Below are 21,240 nucleotides of genomic sequence, written 5' to 3'. Positions count from 1 at the left end.
GCCTGTAATTAACTAATTCATTAATTGATTGGATTTGTATAGGGCTTTTCCAGTGCTCAAAGCGGCAACCATTTTGTGCCAGAACGCTCACCACACATCAGCTAATGTTTGGGAGTTGGACCTGCCTGTGTGCTAGTGTATTAGACAGTGCAGTAGGCCTATACCCCATCAGAAGTGCTGGTGTCTGTACTATTAGTACCATAGTGGTCGAAGGGGGCCAGGTCCATCAGCAGATCGATGCAGCATTGACAAACTGGCTCAGGGTTTGATGTTCCTGTTTCTGACCTTGGCTGGTTGAAAAACCAGCAACTTTTTTTCTCCACTCTGATTTGTTCTGCCAACAGGGTTTTCCCTTGCATTTTATTTTCTCTCTCTTTCTGTCTGCTCTCTGTTTCTCCCTCTCTGTTTTTCTCTCTCTTTGCTTTTTCCATCTATTTCTTTCTTTCTATCTCTCTGTCTCTGCTCTCTCTCGCTCTCTATTTTTCTTTCTTTCTCTCTATCTGTATTTGTCTCTCTGCTCTCTCTCTTCCTCTCCCTCTCTCTTTTTCTGCTCTCTCCATCCCTGAGTCTCTCCTGGCCTCTGAGGGGTTGCAGAACAGTGTAGCAACCTTTTTATATATTTTTCATTTCAGCAGTCCTGCTACCTAGTCAGTCTGAGTGCATATATATGCTAGCATGTGGGAACTCACTCAATAACATTCTCCCATCCCCAGTGCTAGCCTGTCTGATGCTATTCTGGCCCTGAGGCCTTTGGTGTGACTACTCTGTTGAGTTATGGTGTTCACAGTGTAGAGATAGTGAATGGTGTTCAGACCTTCTATTTTGTGCAAGTGTCCTTAAGTGTCCTTAGTTGAAGAGCAATGATGCAAATACTCATTTGGCCCATTTTTTGGGCTCATGGTGTCATTTTAGTTACCAAGCCTCAGGATAGAGCTGTGTTGTTGCTCCAAAATGTCATAACTGTATGTGCTATTTGAATTCAATATTTAAACTAATCTAGTGGCATCGATTCACTCCTCCAAAAAGCCACAGGCTTTACCCCTGCATTTTCTTTCTTCTGTATCGGCTGTTAGAATTCAATATTGAAATTCTAATTTAGTGCAACTGATTCACATTGGAGCGGCACTTCCCCAAATAGCTCCCTCCCCACCTCCAGCACACGCCTTTCCCTTCCAAACCTACATTCCCAGCCCACCCACACATCCAGAACACCAGGTCTGAGAGAGCTGCCCCCCTGAAATTGAACCGACAGCTGATTCCATACAGCATACAGAGAGACACTGATACAATACCCAGGAGATGAATGGGGCAACAGCACTACAGCCAGGTATCTATCTCTCTCTCTCTGTGTATCATGTGCCAGGCTGACAGCACAAGGTATAAGGACACAAGCTACCTGCTGCTGAATGAAATCATTTCATATTTTTGACAGACAGAGAGAGGAGAGTGGGAACACAATGGGGACCTTTGGGTTGGACGGATGCAGAGGAAATAGGGGGAGGAGAGGGTTAGGAGGGGGAGGAGAGGAGGAGGGGAAGGAGAGGAGAGGGGGATGAGGAGAAGAGAGTAGCAGCCATGGTTCTTCAATCTTCTCCCTGTCCTCTCTCCTCTTATCTCTTTCTTTCCTTTTAGGTCTACTATTATCTGATGTTATCTTGGTTGTGTTTTCTTATCTCTCTGATTACCAATCTGGTTTTGGAAGTACAATATTGTGGTTTCTGAATTAAAGCGTTTGGCTGATTTGCATATGTGTAGGCCTATACAGTGTAACAGTCTATTGTTGATGCAGAATCTGAATAGTAAGCTGACTTTGTTCTCTGCATCTTCAAGCATTGCATTGTGGTGCAGGAGGTGGCTCCAGACTTTGTTCTCTGGTCAATTTGATGTGTTTCAGGCCCTTAGTGCGGGGTGGCAGAACCGCAGTCCAAAGCCAGATCCAGTGGCCCAGGAGCAGGAGCTGGGATACTTCCTGGAGACGGGACTTCAGAGGGCACATGTCATCCACTTCAAAAATGGGTAAGAAAGTGAGAGCGTGTGTGTGGAATAATCCTACACTGACATTCATCCCTAACCTACTGTGTGTGTTGCTGCTTCCTGTCACTCTTCCCTCTCTCCACTGTCACTCTTCCCTCTCTCCACTGTCACTCTTCCCTCTCTCCACTGTCACTCTTCCCTCTCTCCACTGTCACTCTTCCCTCTCTCCACTGTCACTCTTTCTTCCAATCCAAGGGTCCGTTTGTCTCAGGACGCATAGTAGGTATTCCTCCACTCCTCTCTGCCCTAGAATAGCACTGTGTTTGACTTACAATCCCCCCCAGAGAGAACAATGCTCTTGTATTACCATAGAGACTCAGGTTGACTTGGAACTCAAAGCCAAGATGCCAAACCCAGACCTGCCAACCTGCATGCATTTTGCGTACCATGCACACAATTTGAGGTGAAAGTATGCAGTATGAAAAACAACCATAAAATACACAAAAATTCCCTATTTTAGGTCAGTTAGGATCACCACTTTATTTTAAGAATGTGAAATGTCAGAATAATAGTAGAGAGAATGATTTATTTCAGATTTTATTTATTTTATCACATTCCCAGTGGGTCAGAAGTTTACATACACTCAATTAATTCCCACAGGCTTTTGGCCCATTCCTCCTGACAGAGCTGGTGTAACTGAGTCACGTTTGTAGGCCTCCTTGCTCGCACAAGCTTTTTTAGTTCTGCCCACAAATTTTCTATGGGATTGAGGTCAGGGCTTTGTGATGGCCACTCCAATACCTTGACTTTGTTGTCCTTAAGCCATTTTGCCACAACTTTGGAAGTATGCTTGGGGTCATTGTCCATTTGGAAGACCCTACTAAGCTTTAACTTCCTGACTGATGTCTTGAGATGTTGCTTCTATATATCCACATACTTTTCCTGCCTCATGATGCCATCTATTTTGTTAAGTGCACCAGTCCCTTCTGCAGCAAAGCACCCCCACAACATGATGCTGCCACCCCCGTGCTTCGCGGTTGGGATGGTGTTCTTCGGCTTGCAAGCCTCCCCCTTTTCCTCCAAACATAACAATTGTCATTATGGCCAAACAGTTCTATTTTTGTTTAATTAGACCAGAGGACATTTCTCCATGTGCAGTTGCAAACCGTAGTCTGGCTTTTTTATGGTGGTTTTGGAGCAGTGGCTTCTTCCTTGCTGAGCGGCCTTTCAGGTTATGTTGATATAGGACTCGTTTTACTGTGGATATAGATACTTTTGTACCTGTTTCCTCCAGCATCTTCACAAGGTCCTTTGCTGTTGTTCTGGGATTGATTTGCACTTTTCGCACCTAGTTCATCTCTAGGAGACAGAACGCGTGTCATTCCTGAGCGGTATGACGGCTGCGTGGTCCCATGGTGTTTATACTTGCGTACTATTGTTTGTACAGATGAACATGGTACCTTCAGGCGTTTTGAAATTGCTCCCAAGGATGAACCAGACTTGTAGAGAACTACAATGTTTTTTTCTGAGGTCTTGGCTGATTTATTTTGATTTTCCCATGATGTCAAGCAAAGAGGCACTGAGCTTGAAGTCAGGCCTTGAAATACATCCACAGGTATACCTCCAATTGACTCAAATGATGTCAATTAGCATATCAGAAGCTTCTAAAGCCATGACATAATTTTCTAGAATTCTCCAAGCTGTTTAAAGGCACAGTCAACTTAGTGTATGTAAACTTCTGACCCACTGGAATTGTGATACAGTGAATTATAAGTGAAATAATCTGTCTGTAAACAATTGTTGGAAAAATTACTTGTCATGCACAAAGTAGATGTCCTAACCGACTTGCCAAAACTATAGTTTGTTAACAAGAAATTTGTACAGTGGTTGAAAAACAAGTTTTATTGACTCCAACCTAAGTGTATGTAAACTTCTGACTTTAGCTGTTTGTCAACAGTAGGCTACTAATGATGTGATAATAGTCAGTTCTACAGTTACATTTATTTCTAGGGCCTCCCGAGTGGCGCAGCGATCTAAGGCACTGCATCGCAGTGTTGCGGCGTCACTAGAGCCTGGGGTTTGATCCCAGGCTGTGTCACTATCGGTCGTGACCGGGAGTCCCATAGGGCGGCGCACAATTCGCCCAGCGTCGTCCGAGTTAGGGGAGGGTTTGACCGGGGGGGCTTAACTTGGCTCATCGCAGGCCGGGCGCCTGCAGGCTGACTTCGGTCGTCAGTTGAATGGTGTTTTCTCCGACACATTGGTGCAGCTGGTTTCTGAGTAAAGCGAGCGGGTGTTAAGTGCGGTTTGGCAGGTCATGTTTCGGAAGGATGCATGACTCGACCTTCACCTCCCGAGCCCGTTGGGGAGTTGCAACAAAGAGACAAGAAAAAGGCGATAAACATTACAACAACAAAACATTCTAGTTAGCTACTGAAGAACAGCCAAGGACCGATATTATTAACAGTCAATAGTTACCATTCTTACCATTCCTACTGAGGCAGTCTTCTGCCAAAATCATTATTAGGCAAAAAAAGTAAATTTTCCTATGATTTGAGCAGTATGGATGTCGCAAGTGTGCCTTCAGTGGTACTCTACTTCAAGGTTGGCAGGTCTGCAAGCCTCAAGCCTGCCAGTGGAAAAGTGATTGGGCTCAGCCAGACAGCACAAAATTGGTGACGGTGTGGAATGGATTCCTATGTCCATAGCTGCTGTGCTTTGATCTAGTTAGACATAGTTTGGTACCTGCCGGCTAGCTCCCCTGTAGGTTAGAGCAGTAGTGTGTGTGAGTAGCTAGTTATAGGTGTTGATATGGAGGTAATGCTCCCTAAGCTCCTGGTAGGGGTGTGGTGGTAAAGCTCTGTCGGAGTGTGCATGTGATTTTGTGTGCATGTGTGTGCCAGTGTGTGTGCTGGCTGTGTTTCAGTCAGACCTGAAGATGGATGATAGCCTCCTATCTCTCTTAGCCCCACCCCCATACTGACATTATGACTATCCCAGCATGCTTAGACCTCATCTCACAACCACACCATTTGGGATGCACACCACTGACAGGATTAGGGCTCACAGGAACGTTAACAGACACAGCTGTAGCAGCCACATGGCTTCTCTAACGTTCACAGTACACATCTATGTGACACGCTTCAAAAAAACAACTCTCAACGCTCCTTTTGCTATTGCCCAATGCCCATAAATGCATTCTTCATCTCTTATGGAAGTTATACTGAATTTATGGTGTCTTGATGAAATAAATCCTCCTCAAGCACCCCTTTTGTGCTGTCTGGTTCTCCTGGGGGGAACCATCCATACCACAGTCTGCCTGGGAAGCACTGGTTGTGTCACAAATGGCAACCTATTCCCATAGGGCTCTGGTCTAAAGTAGTGCACGATATGGAATAGGGACATACCCACTGTATAGGGCAAGGTGGATTTTTCACATGGAAAATGGAGGAAACCACTTAAAAACCAGAGAGGAGAAGAGATAAAGAGAGGAGGCTGCCACTACTGCTGCTGCTGAAGATAATAGTTCATAGATGATGCAACACAGTGTCTCTTTCATGTCAACCTGCACTCCTCCCTACCTCCACACGTCTCTCTCTCTCACTAATAACACACCGGAGGACACACACACTGGTATAGTGCTGCAAATACATTAATAGAAACACACACTACATACAAATCACGCACACACACAGCATTTCCAGTGGGAAGGTGCTTTTTCTATCCTCGAGAATGCCAACGTTAAAAAGGACACATCTTCAGTAAATAGCCAGCTGCATACATGGCTAATGTGTAAGCTGTGAGTAGCGGTAATTATCTGTCGTTAAGGGTGTCTGCTAAACTCATGAATAATGCAGCAGTGTGCCTGCCTGTGAATCTCGTGTTGCTCTCTCTGCTCATAGATATTTAAAGTTGAGCGTTGCGATAAAAACATCTGCCAGCATTCCTTTTGTATAATTATTTTCCCCCTTTGTAAAGTGGTCAATCATGGTTGCAGTGAATTAGGAGGAGGCCTTTGGTACTGAGAAGGAAATGGATCTTACAAAAAAAACAGCAGGACCAAGACAATTCTTCATAATATGCCTTTATTGAAGTGGCTTGTTAAATAGAGCAGAGGAAAATGCTTGGTTGGATAAGAGATGTCTAGTGTACACACTAACTAACTGTATCGATGCAAGGTGTGTATCGATGCAAGGTGTGCATCCAAAATAGTACCCTATTCCCTACTGTTATATAGTGCACTACTTTAGACCAAACGCCTATGGGCCCTGGTCAAAAGTAGTGCACTACATAGGGAATAGGTTTCCATTTGGGATGCATAGTCTGTGCTTCCTCTAGCTGTTAGGCATCTGAAAAACCAGGTCACTTCTCATTAGCAAATCAAGTCTTAGAATGCTGCCTGCTGCAGTCTTGCATTTACTGTAGCCCTGCCAACACACACACACACACACACACACACACACACACACCGATTCCTTACTGTCAGTGCTGTATCGGTTTGAGCTGATTTAGGAAAATGAGGCCTAACAGCAAACACGTATTAAGTCTTTGATGAAACCCTCATTTGCAAACGGATACGCACCACCACGTTATACAGACAGACAGACAGACGGACGGACGGACGGACGGACGGACGGACGGACGGACGGACGGACGGACGGACGGACAGACAGACGGACACAGGGGGGAGAGGAGCAGCCGCTTGGAGCTAGACCGCTCACTCGTTTGGTGTTACCGGGCAGTTTAGCACTCTGAGCTGAACCCTAGTCAACATTTCTCCAACGTTAGTGTGACGCATCGATAACATAACAAAGGCTCACACACTTATAAGATACTTTCTTGCATTAAGCACATAAACACATGCAGTCAGAGAAGGCGTGTGTTTGTGTGGTTAGTTTGTTCAGTGGGAGAGTGTTAGCTGAGTTGGTGTGGGAACATTGCAGTGTGTCTGATCCATAGAGAAGTGTTGAGCTAGGGTATTGACATCTCCTATCAACTGACAACCTCGCACACAAATGACCATACCAGCGCTGACACACACACAGACTGATATGCACATATTCACCATTATTTATAGGAAATATTTTATTGCTTGTTTATACAGATCCATAATTATGAGAACAGAGATTTTCTCAGAATAATATATTTTCAGCATCGATTTTAAGGCTTGGTTTTAGTCAGTATGTGGTAGGGGTACAATATGTATCCACTATCCATCACTCTATATAAAATGTATCCACTCTATATAAAATGTATCCACTATCCTCCACTATATATAAAATGTATCCACAGTCCACCACTATATATAAAATGTATCCACTATCACACCACTATATATAAAATGTATCCACTATATATAAAATGTATCCACTATCCACCACTCTATATAAAATGTATCCACTATCCACCACTATATATAAAATGTATCCACTATCCACCACTCTATATAAAATGTATCCACTATATATAATATGTATCCACGATCCACCACTCTATATAAAATGTATCCACTATATATAATATGTATCCACTATATATAAAATGTATCCACTATATATAAAATGTATCCACTATATATAATATGTATCCACTATCAACCACTCTACATAAAATGTATCCACTTTTTATAAAATGTATCCACTATCCACCACTCTATATAAAGTGTATCCACTATATAAACTCCCTTTTTCAGGACCCTGCCTTTCAAAGATAATTCGTACAAATTCAAATAACTTCACAGATCTTAATTGTAAAGGGTTTAAACACTGTTTCCCATGCTTGTTCAATGAACCATAAACAATTAATGAACATACACCTGTGGAACGGTCGTTAAGTCACTAACAGTTTACAGACGTTAGGCAATTAAGGTCACAGTTATGAAAACCTAGGATGCTAAAGAGGCCTTTCTACTGACTCTGAAAAACACCAAAAGTAAGATACCCAGGGTCCCTGCTCATCTGCGTGAGCATGCCTTAGGCATGCTGCAAGGAGGCACGAGGACTGCAGATGTGGCCAGGGCAATAAATTGCAATGTCCGTACTGTGGGACGCCTAAGACAGCGCTACAAGAAGACAGGACGGACAGCTGATCATCCTCGCAGTGGCAGACCACGTGTAACAACACCTGCACAGGATCGGTACATCCGAACATCACACCTGCGGGACTGGTACAGGATGGCAACAACTGCTCGAGTTACACCAGGAACGCACAATCCCTCCATCAGTGCTCAGACTGCCCGCAATAGGCAGAGAGAGGCTGGACTGAGGGCTTGTAGGCCTGTTGTAAGGCAGGTCCTCACCAGACATCACCGGCAACAACGTTGCCTATGGGCACAAACCCACCGTCGCTGGACCAGACAGGACTGGCAAAAAGTGCTCTTCACTGACGAGTCACGGTTTTGTCTCACCAGGGGTGATGGTTGGATTCGCGTTTATCGTCGAAGGAATGAGCGCTACACCATTGTCTGGGGCGGTGTGTCACAGCATCATCGGACTAAGCTTGTTGTCATTGCAGGCAATCTCAACGCTGTGCGTTACAGGGAAGACATCCTCCTCCCTCATGTGGTACCCTTACTGCAGGCTCATCCTGACATGGCCCTCCAGCATGACAATGCCACCAGCCATACTGCTCGTTCTGTGCGTGATTTCCTGCAAGACAGGAATGTCAGTGTTCTGCCATGGCCAGCGAAGGGCCCGGATTTCAATCCCATTAAGCACATCTGGGACCTGTTGGTTGGGAGGGTGAAGGCTAGGGCCATTCCCCCCCAGAAATGTCCGGGAACTTGCAGGTGCCTTGGTGGAAGAGTGGGGTAACATCTCACAGCAAGAACTGGCAAATCTGGTGCAGTCCATGAGGAGGAGATGCACTGCAGTACTTAATGCAGCTGGCGGCCATACCAGATACTGACTGTTACTTTTGATTTTGACCCCTGCTTTGTTCAGGGACACATTTTTCATTTCTGTTAGTCACATGTCTGTGGAACTTGTTCAGTTTATGTCTCAGTTGTTGAATCTTGTTATGTTCATACAAATATTTACACGTTATGCTGAAAATAAACTCAGTTGACAGTGAGAGGACGTTTCTTTTTTTGCTGAGTTTATAATATGTATCCACTATCCTCCACTATATATAATATGTATGCACTATCCACCACTCTATATAAAATGTATCCACTATCCTCCACAATATATAAAATGTATCCACTATATATAATATATATAATAATAATATATATATATATATATATCACCTTTATTTAACCATCCGACCGATCCCCGGATGACCAGAGGAGGGTGACGTGTGGCCCCAATAGATCAACTAGTCACGGACAGCAGACGGAACGTACAGACGCCCGACGGGACACTGGAGGGGAGGGGGCTCTGTACGTAAAGCCTGCTCAATGTCCGCGTCCAGCTCCCACACGACCGGCGCTACCAGGCAGGAAGCTGGGAGTATGGGAGTCTGATCTATGGGCTGCTCCTCTGTGTCATACTTCCGGGACAGTGCGTCTGCCTTCACATTTTGGGAACCTGGTCTGTAGGAAAGGATGAACACATTACGGGTAAAAAAACATGGCCCACCTTGCCTGACGAGGATTCAGTCTCCTCGCTGCCCGGATGTACTCCAGGTTGCGGTGGTCAGTCCAGATGAGAAAAGGGTGTTTAGCCCCCTCAAGCCAATGTCTCCACGCCTTCAAAGCCTTAACCACAGCCAACAGCTCCCGGTCTCCCACATCATATTTCCGCTCCGCCGGGCTGAGCTTCTTCGAGAAGAGCTTCGGTGGTGTGCCCGAGCACTGAGAGAGCACGGCTCCTATCCCAGCCTCGGACGCGTCCACCTCCACTATGAATGCCAAAGAGGGATCCGGATGGGCCAGCACGGGAGCCGAGGTATACAGAGCCCTTAGGTGCCCAAAAGCCCTGTCCGCCTCAGCCGACCACTGCAAACGTACAGGACCCCCCTTCAGCAGTGAGGTATTTCTCAGCCTTGACGTACAGGTCATGCTCCAACAATCGTCCAATCACCCTGCGCACCAGGGACATATGCTCGGCGCGTGTAGCGGATTATATCAGAATGTCATCGATACACACCACTACACCCTGCCCGTGCAGGTCCCTGAAAATCTTGTCTACAAAGGATTGGAAGACTGATGGAGCATTCATCAACCCATACGGCATGACGAGGTACTCATAATGCCCTGAGGTGGTTCGAAACGCCGTCTTCCACTCGTCTCCCTCCCGGATACACACCAGGTTCTAAGTGCTTCTGAGATCCAGTTTAGTGAAGAAGCGCGCCCCGTGCATTGACTCAATCACCGTGGCGATGAGAGGTAGCGAGTAACTGTACCTCACCGTGATTTGATTCAGACCTCGATAGTCAATGCACGGGCGCAGACCTCCCTCCTTCTTCACAAAAAATAAACTTGAGGAGGCGGGTGAAGTGGAGGACCGAATGTACCCCTGACGCAGGGATTCAGAGACATATGTCTCCATAGCTGCCGTCTCCGCTTGTGACAGGCGTCTACCAGGAGATTTAATGCACAATCACCCCGTCGATGGGGTGGTAATTGAGTCTTCTTTTTTTTGGAGAAGGCGAGAGCCAAATCGGCATATTCAGGGGGGATGGGCACGATGAAGACCTGGTCTGGACTTTCCTCCGTGGTAGCGCCAACGGAAACCCCTACACACCTCCCCGAGCACTCTCGGGACCACCCCGTGAGAGCCCTCTGTTGCCATGAAATAGTGGGGTCATGATGAGCTAACCAGGGAAGGCCTAGGACCACGGGAAACGCAGGAGAGTCAATGAGGAAGAGACTCATTCTCTCCTCGTGACCCCCCTGCGTCACCATGCCCAGGGAGATGGTGGCTTCCCTGATTAATCCGAACCCTAATGGTCGACTATCCAGAGCGTGTACCGGGAAGGGTCTAACCACAGGAACGATGGGGATCCCTAAACTAAGGGCGAATGCTCTGTCGATAAAATTCCCAGCTGCGCCTGAATCGACAAGCGCCTTATGCTGGGAATGCGGGGAAAACTCAGGAATAAAAACATGCACAAACAGTCGAACAACAGAGGGCTCTGGATGAGAATGGTGCAGACTCACCTGGGGTGACGCCAGAGAGCCCTGCCTGCTGCCTCGACTCCCAGAGGCACCAACCCGGCACCGACAGGCAGTGTGCCCTCTGCGGCCACAGGTGCACGTGAAGGCCCCTCCTCCGGCCTCCCTGAGCGCAGCCCCTCCCAGCTCCATTGGCACCGGAGTGGGGGTGCTGGAAGCGGGAACCGACAGAGCCCTCTCTGGACGTCCGCGGGTGACCAGCAGGTTATCCAACCGAATGGACAGATCCACCAGTTGGTCAAAGGTGATGGTTTGCATCCCTGCAGGCCAACTCCCGACGGACATCCTCGTGCAGGCTACATCGGTAGTGGTCGATGAGGGCCCTGTCGTTCCATCCTGCTCCGGCGGTCAAGGTCTGAAATTCCAGGGCGAACTCCTGGGCGCTCCTCGTCCCCTGCCTCAGGTGGAAGAGACGTTCACCCGCCACTCTACCCTCGGGCGGACGGTCGAAGACTGCCCGGAAGCGGCGGGTGAAATCCTTGAAGTGGTCCAACGCCGCATCTCCTTCTCCCCACACGGCGTTTGCCCACTCTAGAGCTCTCCCCGAGAGGCACGAGACAAGAGTGGACACCCTCTCCCTTCCCGAAGGAGCCGGGTGAATGGTGACCAGGTATAGGTCCAGCTGTAATAGGAACCCCTGACACAGTGCTGCCGTTCCATCATACTCCCTGGGAAGGGCGAGACGCATCCCACTGGGACCGGATACAGGAGGGACGAGTAGTGGTAACCCCGGTTGTGCTGGTCGAGGCGCTGGAGAGACTCCCTGTCTCTCCCAGCGGTCCATGTTCTGGACAAAGCGATCCATCGTGGCGCCGAGATGTTGCAGCATCGCCGAGTGTTCTCGGACTCGCTCCTCGACCTCTCGGACCAGGGTACCTGCTCCTGCCGACTCCATAGTTGGGTGTGGAATTCTGTCAGGTTGTGCGCTACTGGTATCGAAGTCAGATGCAGGAGAGCAGAGTTGTGATCAGGCGCACACTTTATTTGGCAGAAGCAACAGACGGACGCAACTGCGTCAAAAAACCTCCAGCCAAATGGCAAAACTGAAAAGCGCAAACAACAGTCACAATGAATCAAATGCTTAACAATTAAACATACTACGGGTTAAACACGGTACCCGGGGAAAAACCAGCCTGGCGCGTCACACAAAACACGTAACAAAAAAAATTCCACACAAAGACCTGGGGAAAACAGAGGGAATATATATGTAGTGTGATTAGAGAATGTAAACCAGGTGTGCGGGGAAACAAGACAAAACACATGGAACAATGAAAAGTGGAGCGGCGATGGCTAGAAGACCGGCGACGTCGAACGCCGCCCGAACAAGGAGAGGAGCCGACTTCGGCGGAAGTCGTGACATGTATCCACTATCCACCACTCCATATAAAATGTATCCACTATTCAACACTCTATATAAAATGTATCCACTATATATAATATATATAATAATATATATATATATATATATAATCACCTTTATTTAACCAGGTAGGCCAGTTGAGAACAAGTTCTCATTTACAACTGCGACCTGGCCAAGATAAAGCAAAGCAGTGCGACACAAACAACAACACAGAGTTACACATGGAATAAACACATGTACAGTCAATAGCACAATAGAAAAAATATATATACAGTGCGTGCAAATGAGGTCAGATTAGGGAGGTAAGGCAATAAATAGGCCGTAGTGGCGAAGTAAATACAATTTAGCAATTTAACACTGGAATGATAGATGTGCAGAATATGAATGTGCAAGTACAGATACTGGGGTGCAAAGGAGCAAAACATTTAAATAAAATAACAATATGGGGATGAGGTAGTTGGATGTGCTATTTACAGATGGGCTATGTACAGGTGCAGTGATCTGTGAGCTGCTCTCACAGCTGTTGCTTAAAGTTAGTGAGGGAGATATGAGTCTCCAGCTTCAGTGATTTTTGCAATTCGTTCCAGTCATTGGCAGCAGAGAACTGGAAGGAAAGGCGTCCAATAGGAATAGGCTTTGGGGGTGACCAGTGAAATATACCTGCTTGAGCGCGTGCTACGGGTGGGTGCTGCTATGGTGACCAGTGAGCCAAAATAATGTGGGGCTTTACCTAGCAAAGACTTATAGTTGACCTGTGTTTGGCGACGAATATGATGCGAGGACCAGCCAACGAGAGCATACAGGTCGCAGTGGTGGGTAGTATATGGGGCTTTGGTGACAAAACGGATGGCACTGGGATTGACTGCATCCAATTTGCAGTGGTCTGATACTCCTTCCATTTCAATATTATCGCTTGCACAGTGCTCCTTGGGATGTTTAAAGCTTGGGAAATCTTTTTGTATCCAAATCCGGCTTTAAACTTCTCCACAACAGTATCTCGGACCTGCCTGGTGTGTTCCTTGTTCTTCATGATGCTCTCTGCGCTTTAAACGGACCTCTGAGACTATCACAGAGCAGGTGCATTTATACAGAGACTTGATTACACACAGGTGGATTCTATTTATCATCATTAGTCATTTAGGTCAACATTGGATCATTCAGAGATCCTCACTGAACTTCTGGAGAGAGTTTGCTGCACTGAAAGTAAAGGGGCTGAATAATTTTGCACGCCCAATTGTTCCGTTTTTTATTTGTTAAAAAAGTTTGAAATATCCAATAAATTTCGTTCCACTTCATGATTGTGTCCCACTTGTTGTTGATTCTTCACAAAAAAATTACAGTTTTATATCTTTATGTTTGAAGCCTGAAATGTGGCAAAAGGTCGAAAAGTTCAAGGGGGCCGAATACTTTCGCAAGGCACTGTGTATTATATATACAAATAATGGTGGATAGTGGATACATATTATATATAGTGGAGGATAGTGGATACATATTATATATAATGGTGGATAGTGGATACATATTATATATAGTGGAGGATAGTGGATACATTATATATAATGGTGGATAGTGGATACATATGTAGTGGTGGATAGTGGATACATATTCTATATAGTGGATACATATTATATATAATGGTGGATAGTGGATACATATACACTATCGTTCAAAAGTTTGAGGTCACTTAGAAATGTCCTTGTTTTTGAAAGAAAAGCAACAAAAAAAATTGTCCATTAAAATAACATCAAATGAATCAGAAATACAGTGTAGACATTGTTAATGTTGAAAATAACTATTATAGCTGGAAATGGCCGATTTTTTATGGAATATCTACATAGGCATACAGAGGCCCATTATCAGCAACCATCACTCCTGTGTTCCAATGGCACGTTGTGTTAGCTAATCCAAGTTCATCATTTTAAAAGGCTATTTGGTCATTAGAAAACCCTTTTGCAATTATGTTAGCACAGCTGAAAACTGTTGTTCTTATTAAAGAAGCAATAAAACTGGCCTTCTTTAGACTACTTGAGTATCTGGAGCGTCAGCATTTGTGTGCTTCTCTTTAAAAAACAAGGACATTTCTAAGTGACCTCAAACTTTTTAACGCTAGTGTATATAATGGAGGATAGTGGAAACTCTTCCTAGAACTGGCCGCCCGGACAAACTGAGCAATCGTGGAAGAAAGGCATTGTTGAGGGAGGTGACCAAGAATCTGATGGTCACTCTGACAGAGCTCCAGAGTTCCTCTGTGGAGAACCTTCCAGAAGGACAACCATCTCTGCAGCACTCCACCAACCAGGTCTTTATGGTAGAGTGGCCAGACGGATGCCACTCCTTAGTAAAAGGCACATGACAGCCCGCTTGGAGTTTGCCGAAAGCCACCTAAAGACTCACAGACCATGAGAAACAAGATTCTCTGGTCTGATGAAACCAAGATTGAACTCTTTGGCCTGAATGCCAAGCGTCACATCTGGAGGAAACCTGGCACTATGGTGAAGCATGGTGGTGGCAGCATCATGCTGTGGGGATGTTTTTCAGCGGCAGGGACTGGGAGACTAGCCAGGATCAAGGGAAAGATGAAAAGAGCAAGGTACAGACAGATCTTTGACGAAACCTTCTCCAGAGCGCTCAGGACCTCAGACTGGTGTGAAGGTTCACCTTCCAACAGGACAACAATCCTAAGCACACAGCCAAGACAACACAGGAGTGGCTTCAGGGCAAGTCTCTGAATGTCCTTGAGTGGCCCTGCCAGAGCCCGGACTTGAAGCCAATCGAAGATCTCTGGAGAAACCTGAAAATAGCGACGCTCCCCATCCAACGTGACAGAGCTTGAGAGGATCTGCAGAGAAGAATGGGAGACACTCCCCAAATACAGGTGTGCCAAGCTTGTAGCGTCAAACCCAAGAAGACTTGCGGTTGTGATCACTGCCAAAGGTGCTTCAACAAAGTACTGAGTAAAGGGTCTGAATACTTACGTAAATGTCATATTATTTTTTTTATATATAAATTAGCAAACATTTCTAAATACCTGTTTTTGCTTTGTCATTATGGGGTATTGTGTGTAGATTGATGAGGGAAAACAACAATTGAATCCATTTTAGAATAAGGCTGTAACGTAACAAAATGTGGAAAAAGTAAAGGGGTCTGAATACTTTCAGAATGCACTGTATATAGTGGTGGATAGTGGATACATATTACATATAGTGGATACATTATATATAATGTATCCACTATCCTCCCCTATATATCACATGTATCTGTCAATGGTGTACGTACTGGGAGCGGAGTCAGGTGCAGGGGAGCATAAAAGAGGCGCACACTTTATTTAGGCAGGAGAAACCAACAGACGGGACGCCACTGCGTCGGAACCTCCATCCAATATGCCAAAGTGCGCAAACAGTCACAATAATAAAGTACAAACGAATAAACATACCTCGTGAATAAAAACACGGCATAAACCCACACCAGAAATAGCGCGTCAAAATTGACACGTAACCCGAAACAATCAGACACAAAGACATGAGGGGGAACAGAGGAATAAATACATGTAGTGTGATTGGGGAATGAAAACCAGGTGTGCAGGGAACAAGACAAAACGAATGGATAAATGAAAAATGGAGCGGCGATGGCTAGAAAGCCGGTGACGTCGACCGCCGCCCGAACAAGGAGAGGAGCCGACTTCGGCGGAAGTCGTGACAGTTTCCACTATTCACTACTGTATATCAAATGTATCCACTGTCCACCACTGTATATAATATGTATCCGCTATCCTCCACTGTATATAATATGTATCCACTATCCACCACTATGTATAATATGTTTCCACTATCCTCCACTGTATATAATATGTATCCACTATCCTCGACTATATATAATATGTATCCACTATCCTCCACTATATGTAATATGTATCCACTATCCTCCACTATATATAATATATATCCACTATCCTCCACTATATATAATAATATGTATCCACTAGGGCTGGGCAATATAACGATGTATATTGTGTGACGATTTAGTTGTGTCGCAAATCACACTGTTTACGGCAATATGTTTTGTCAATTGGACGACGCTTTGCGTCACGTGTGGAAGGAAATTTGCAACACAAACAAACATGGAGGAGAGTGAACGTGACAGAGCAAGGAGACACGGAGCTCGTACCTAAAAGAGGGGCTATTTAGGTCGCGTGGATGTGGTTTGGGTATGAAAAGTCTGACATGGACCAGAAAACCGTCCACTGCAAAATATGCTGCAGGCCGGTCCCGACAACAGGCTCAAACACCACTAACCTATTTTACCACCTACGCAAGAATCATGCGAAACAGTACGGAGAGAGTCTACGGATGAGACCCAAAAGTACAGTTGAGTGCTCAAAACGAACCCCCGACTCAGACGTTGCAAGAGGCTTTTGCCCGCGGCACACCATATGGCAAAGAATCACGAAGATGGAAGGAGAACACAACTGCCGTTACAACTTACATCTGCAAAGACATGGCCCCAATTTACACTGTCGAGAAACGGGGGTTTCGTGAGTTGGTGCTAACACTCGAGCCAAGGTACCAAATGCAAATTGATATGTGACACGTATTAATGCAAAAATAACATGCAAAACAGGCAACCCCCCCCCCCCCCAAAAAAAATTTTTTTATATATATAAAGGCCTATATTTATTTTTGTTTGTAACTATAGTTGTGGTTTCTATTTACCTTTTTTATATTTTATACCTAAATATTTTATATTTTGTTACATGCTTAATTAAAAGTTTGCACAAAGGTTATAAATAAAATGAGAAATAATCAAACATGAGTAAGTACCTTTTATTTCTTGAGTATAATTGAACATGTAATAAGAAATACACCTTTACATGTGGTCATTTTGTATAAACTATAAATTGAATTCACATAAAATGTGATATATGGTGATATGTATTATCGGGATATGAAATGACCTATATCGGGATATGAGATTTTTCCCATATCGCCCAGCACTACTATCTACTATCCACCACTATATATATAAATGTATCCACTATCCACCACTATATATAATATGGATCCACTATCCACCACTATATATAATATGGATCCACTATCCTCCACTATATATAATATGGATCCACTATCCTCCACTGTATATCATATGGATCCACTATCCTCCACTGTATATCATATGGATCCACTATCCTCTACTGCATATAATATGGATCCACTATCCTCCACTGTATATAATATGGATCCACTATCAATCACTATATATAATATGTATTCACTATCCTCCACTATATATAATATGTATCCACTATAGAGTTGAAGTCGGAAGTTTATATACACCTTAGCCAAATACATTTAAACTCATTATTTCACAATTCCTGACATTTAATCAGAGTAAAAATTCCCTGTCTTGGGTCAGTTAGGATCACCACTTTATTTTAAGAATGTGAAATGTCAGAATAATAGTAGAGAGAATGATTTATTTCAGCTTTTATTTATTTCATCACATTCCCAGTGGCTCAGAAGTTTACATACACTCAATTAGTATTTGGGAGCATTGTCTTTAAATTGTTTAACATGGGTCAAACGTTTCGGGTAGCCTTCCACAAGCTTCCCACAATAAGTTGGGTGAATTTTGTCCCATTCCTCCTGACAGAGCTGGTGTAACTGAGTCAGGTTTATAGGCCTCCTTGCTCGCACACGCTTTTTCAGTTCTGCCCACAAATTGTCTATGGGATTGAGGTTAGGGCTTTGTGATGGCCACTTCAATACCTTGACTTTGTTGTCCTTAAGCCATTTTGCCACAACTTTGGAAGTATGCTTGGCGTCATTGTCCATTTGGAAGACCCATTTGCAACCAAGCTTATTTATTTTATTTCACCTTTATTTAACAAGTTCTCATTTGCAACTGCGACCTGGCCAAGATGAAGCATAGCAATTCGACACATACAACAACACAGAGTTACACATGGAATAAACAAAACATACAGTCAATAATACAGTAGAACAAAAGAAAACAAAAAATATATATACAGTGAGTGCAAATGAGGTAAGATAAGGCAATAAATAGGTCATGGTGGTGAAGTAATTACAATGGAGCAAGGTAAATAAATACGGTATGGGGATGAGGTAGGTAGATAGCCCACCTGTAAACAGCCCATCTATGTACAGGTGCAGTGATCTGTGAGCTGCTCTGACAGCTGGTGCTTAAAGCTAGTGAGGGAGATATGAGTCTCCAGCTATAGAGATTTTTGCAGTTCGTTCCAGTCATTGGCAGCAGATAACTGGAAGGAAAGACGACCAAAGGAGGAATTGGCTTTGGGGGTGACCAGTGAGATATACCTGCTGGAGCGCGTGCTACGGGTGGGTGCTGCTATGGTGACCAGTGAGCTGCGATAAGGCGGGGCTTTACCTAGCAGAGACTTGTAGATAACCTGTAGCCAGTGGGTTTGGCGACGAGTATGAAGCGAGGGCCAAACAACGAGAGCGTACAGGTCGCAATGGTGGGTAGTGTATGGGGCTTTGGTGACAAAACGAATGGCACTGTGATAGACTGCATCCAGTTTGTTGAATAGAGTGTTGGAGGCTATTTTATAGATGACATCACCGAAGTCGAGGATCGGTAGGATGGTCAGTTTTACGAGGGTATGTTTGGCAGCATGAGTGAAGGATGCTTTGTTGCGATATAGGAAGCCGATTCTAGATTTAATTTTGGATTGGAGATGCTTAATGTGAGTCTGGAAGGAGAGTTTACAGTCTAACCAGACACCTAGGTATCTGTAGTTGTCCACGTATTCTAAGTCAGAGCCGTCCAGAGTAGTGATGCTGGACAGGCGAGCAGGTGCGGCAGTGATCGATTGAATAGCATGCATTTAGTTTTACTTGCGTTTAAGAGCAGTTGGAGGCCACGGAAGGAGAGTTGTATGGCACTGAAGCTCATCTGGAGGTTAGTTAACACAGTGTCCAAAGAGGGGCCAGAAGTATACAGAACAAAGCTTTAACTTCCTGACTGATGTCATGAGATATTGCTTCAATATATCCACATAATTTTTCTGCCCCATGATGCCATCTATTTTGTGAAGTGCACCAGTCCCTCCTGCAGCAAAGCAGCCCCATAACTTGATGCTGCCACCCCCGTGCTTCACAGGTGGGATGGTGTTCTTCGGCTTGCAAGCCTCCCCCTTTTTCCTGCAAAATACATTTTGAAATCTATATTATTCAATTATTGCACCCACACTGCTCGCGTGGGCCAATGAGCGTCTGCGTTGCCAAGGGCTAAAATAGAAGTCAATTCCATTTGTGACACAGATTGTGCTGCAAGTCCTGCCTCTCCCATCTCCTCATTGGTTTATAGAAGCAGGTACCTACGTGCCATCTCCTCATTGGTTATACCCACGTGGGTGACTGAAAGACGAACAAGGTCGGTAGCGGTAATGCACCAAATTTATGAAAATTGCCAATCGCAATATAAAGTTCAGAGAAGAAAAGGCATGGAAGGAGGAGAGATGACTAGAAACGATTCGGTTGACCATTTTATGCGTGGATTAATTGGCGGAGTAGAGGACCTTCTGCATTTCAGGTATAATAACAACTCGATGTTTATATCACAGGACAAATTTGCTAGCAACAGCAGGCTTGCTAAATAGGACAAATTAGCTAGCAAGTGCAAGCTATGGTTACTGCTTGCACTTACAAGCTATAAGCTACTGCGAGGACGATCAGCTGTCCGTCCTGTCTCCCTGTAGCGCTGTCTAACACGGAACCCAAACCGGCTGCGCACGTGCGCCATCGTGCATACATTTATTTTGTCCCCCTACACAAAACGCCATCACGAAACGCAGGTTAAAATATCAAAACAAACTCTGAACCAATGACGTTAATTTGGGGACAGGTCGAAAAGCATTACACATTTATGGCAATTTAGCTTGCACTTGCTAGCTCATTTGTCCTATTTAGCTAGCTTCCTGTTGCTAGCTAATGTGTCCTGGGATATAAACATTAGGTTGTTATTTTACCTGAAATGCACAAGGTCCTCTACTCCGACAATTAATCCACACATAAAACGGTCAACCGAATTGTTTCTAGTCATCTCTCCTCCTTCCAGGCTTTTTCATCATTTAACTTATATGGTGATTGGCATCTAAACTTTCATAGTATTACCACGACAACCGGCAACAGTTCGTCTTTCAATCACCCACGTGGGTATAACCAATGAGGAGATGGCACGTGGGTACCTGCTTCTATAAACCAATGAGGAGATGGGAGAAACAGGACTTGCAGCGCGATCTGCGTCACAAATAGGAATGACTTCTATTTTATCCCTTGGCAACGCAGACGCTCGTTGACACGCGTGAGCAGTGTGGGTGCAGTAATTGAATAACAGATTCCTAAATTTATTTTGCAACACTCGGGCACGCGACGCGAGCGGTGTAGTCAGGGTATTAGGCGTCTCACAGTATGGACATTGCAATTTATTGCCTAATTGCAGCATGCCTAAGGCACATTCACGCACATGAGAAGGGACCCTGGGCATCTTTCTTTTGGTGTTTTTCAGAGTCAGTAGAAAGGCCTCTTTAGTGTCCTAAGTTTTCATAACTGTGACCTTAATTACCTACCGTCTGTAAGCTGTTAGTGTCTTAACGACCGTTCCACAGGTGCATGTATATTAATTGTTTATGGTTCATTGAACAAGCATGGGAAACAATGTTTAAACCCTTTACAATTAAGATCAGTGAAGTTATTTGGAATTTTACGAATTATCTTTGAAAGACATGGTCCTCAAAAAGTGACGTTTC

The 21,240-nt window shown here is 44.8% G+C and overlaps 1 protein-coding gene across 1 annotated transcript in view; it reads left to right on the top strand.

Moving 5' to 3' along the window:
- The window catches only part of LOC106611152 (tetratricopeptide repeat protein 7B), a 77,228-nt gene that overhangs the window by 10,039 nt on the left and 45,949 nt on the right, over positions 1-21,240 (top strand). The window contains 1 exon segment of the mRNA XM_082955710.1: positions 1,895-2,016. Within this exon segment, the coding sequence (XP_082811836.1) occupies positions 1,895-2,016 (122 nt within the window).

Source organism: Salmo salar, chromosome 09 (assembly GCF_965601325.2).
Source record: "Salmo salar chromosome 09, fSalSal1, whole genome shotgun sequence".
NCBI lineage: Eukaryota > Metazoa > Chordata > Actinopteri > Salmoniformes > Salmonidae > Salmo > Salmo salar.
This window is presented reverse-complemented; position numbering and strand designations above follow the sequence as displayed.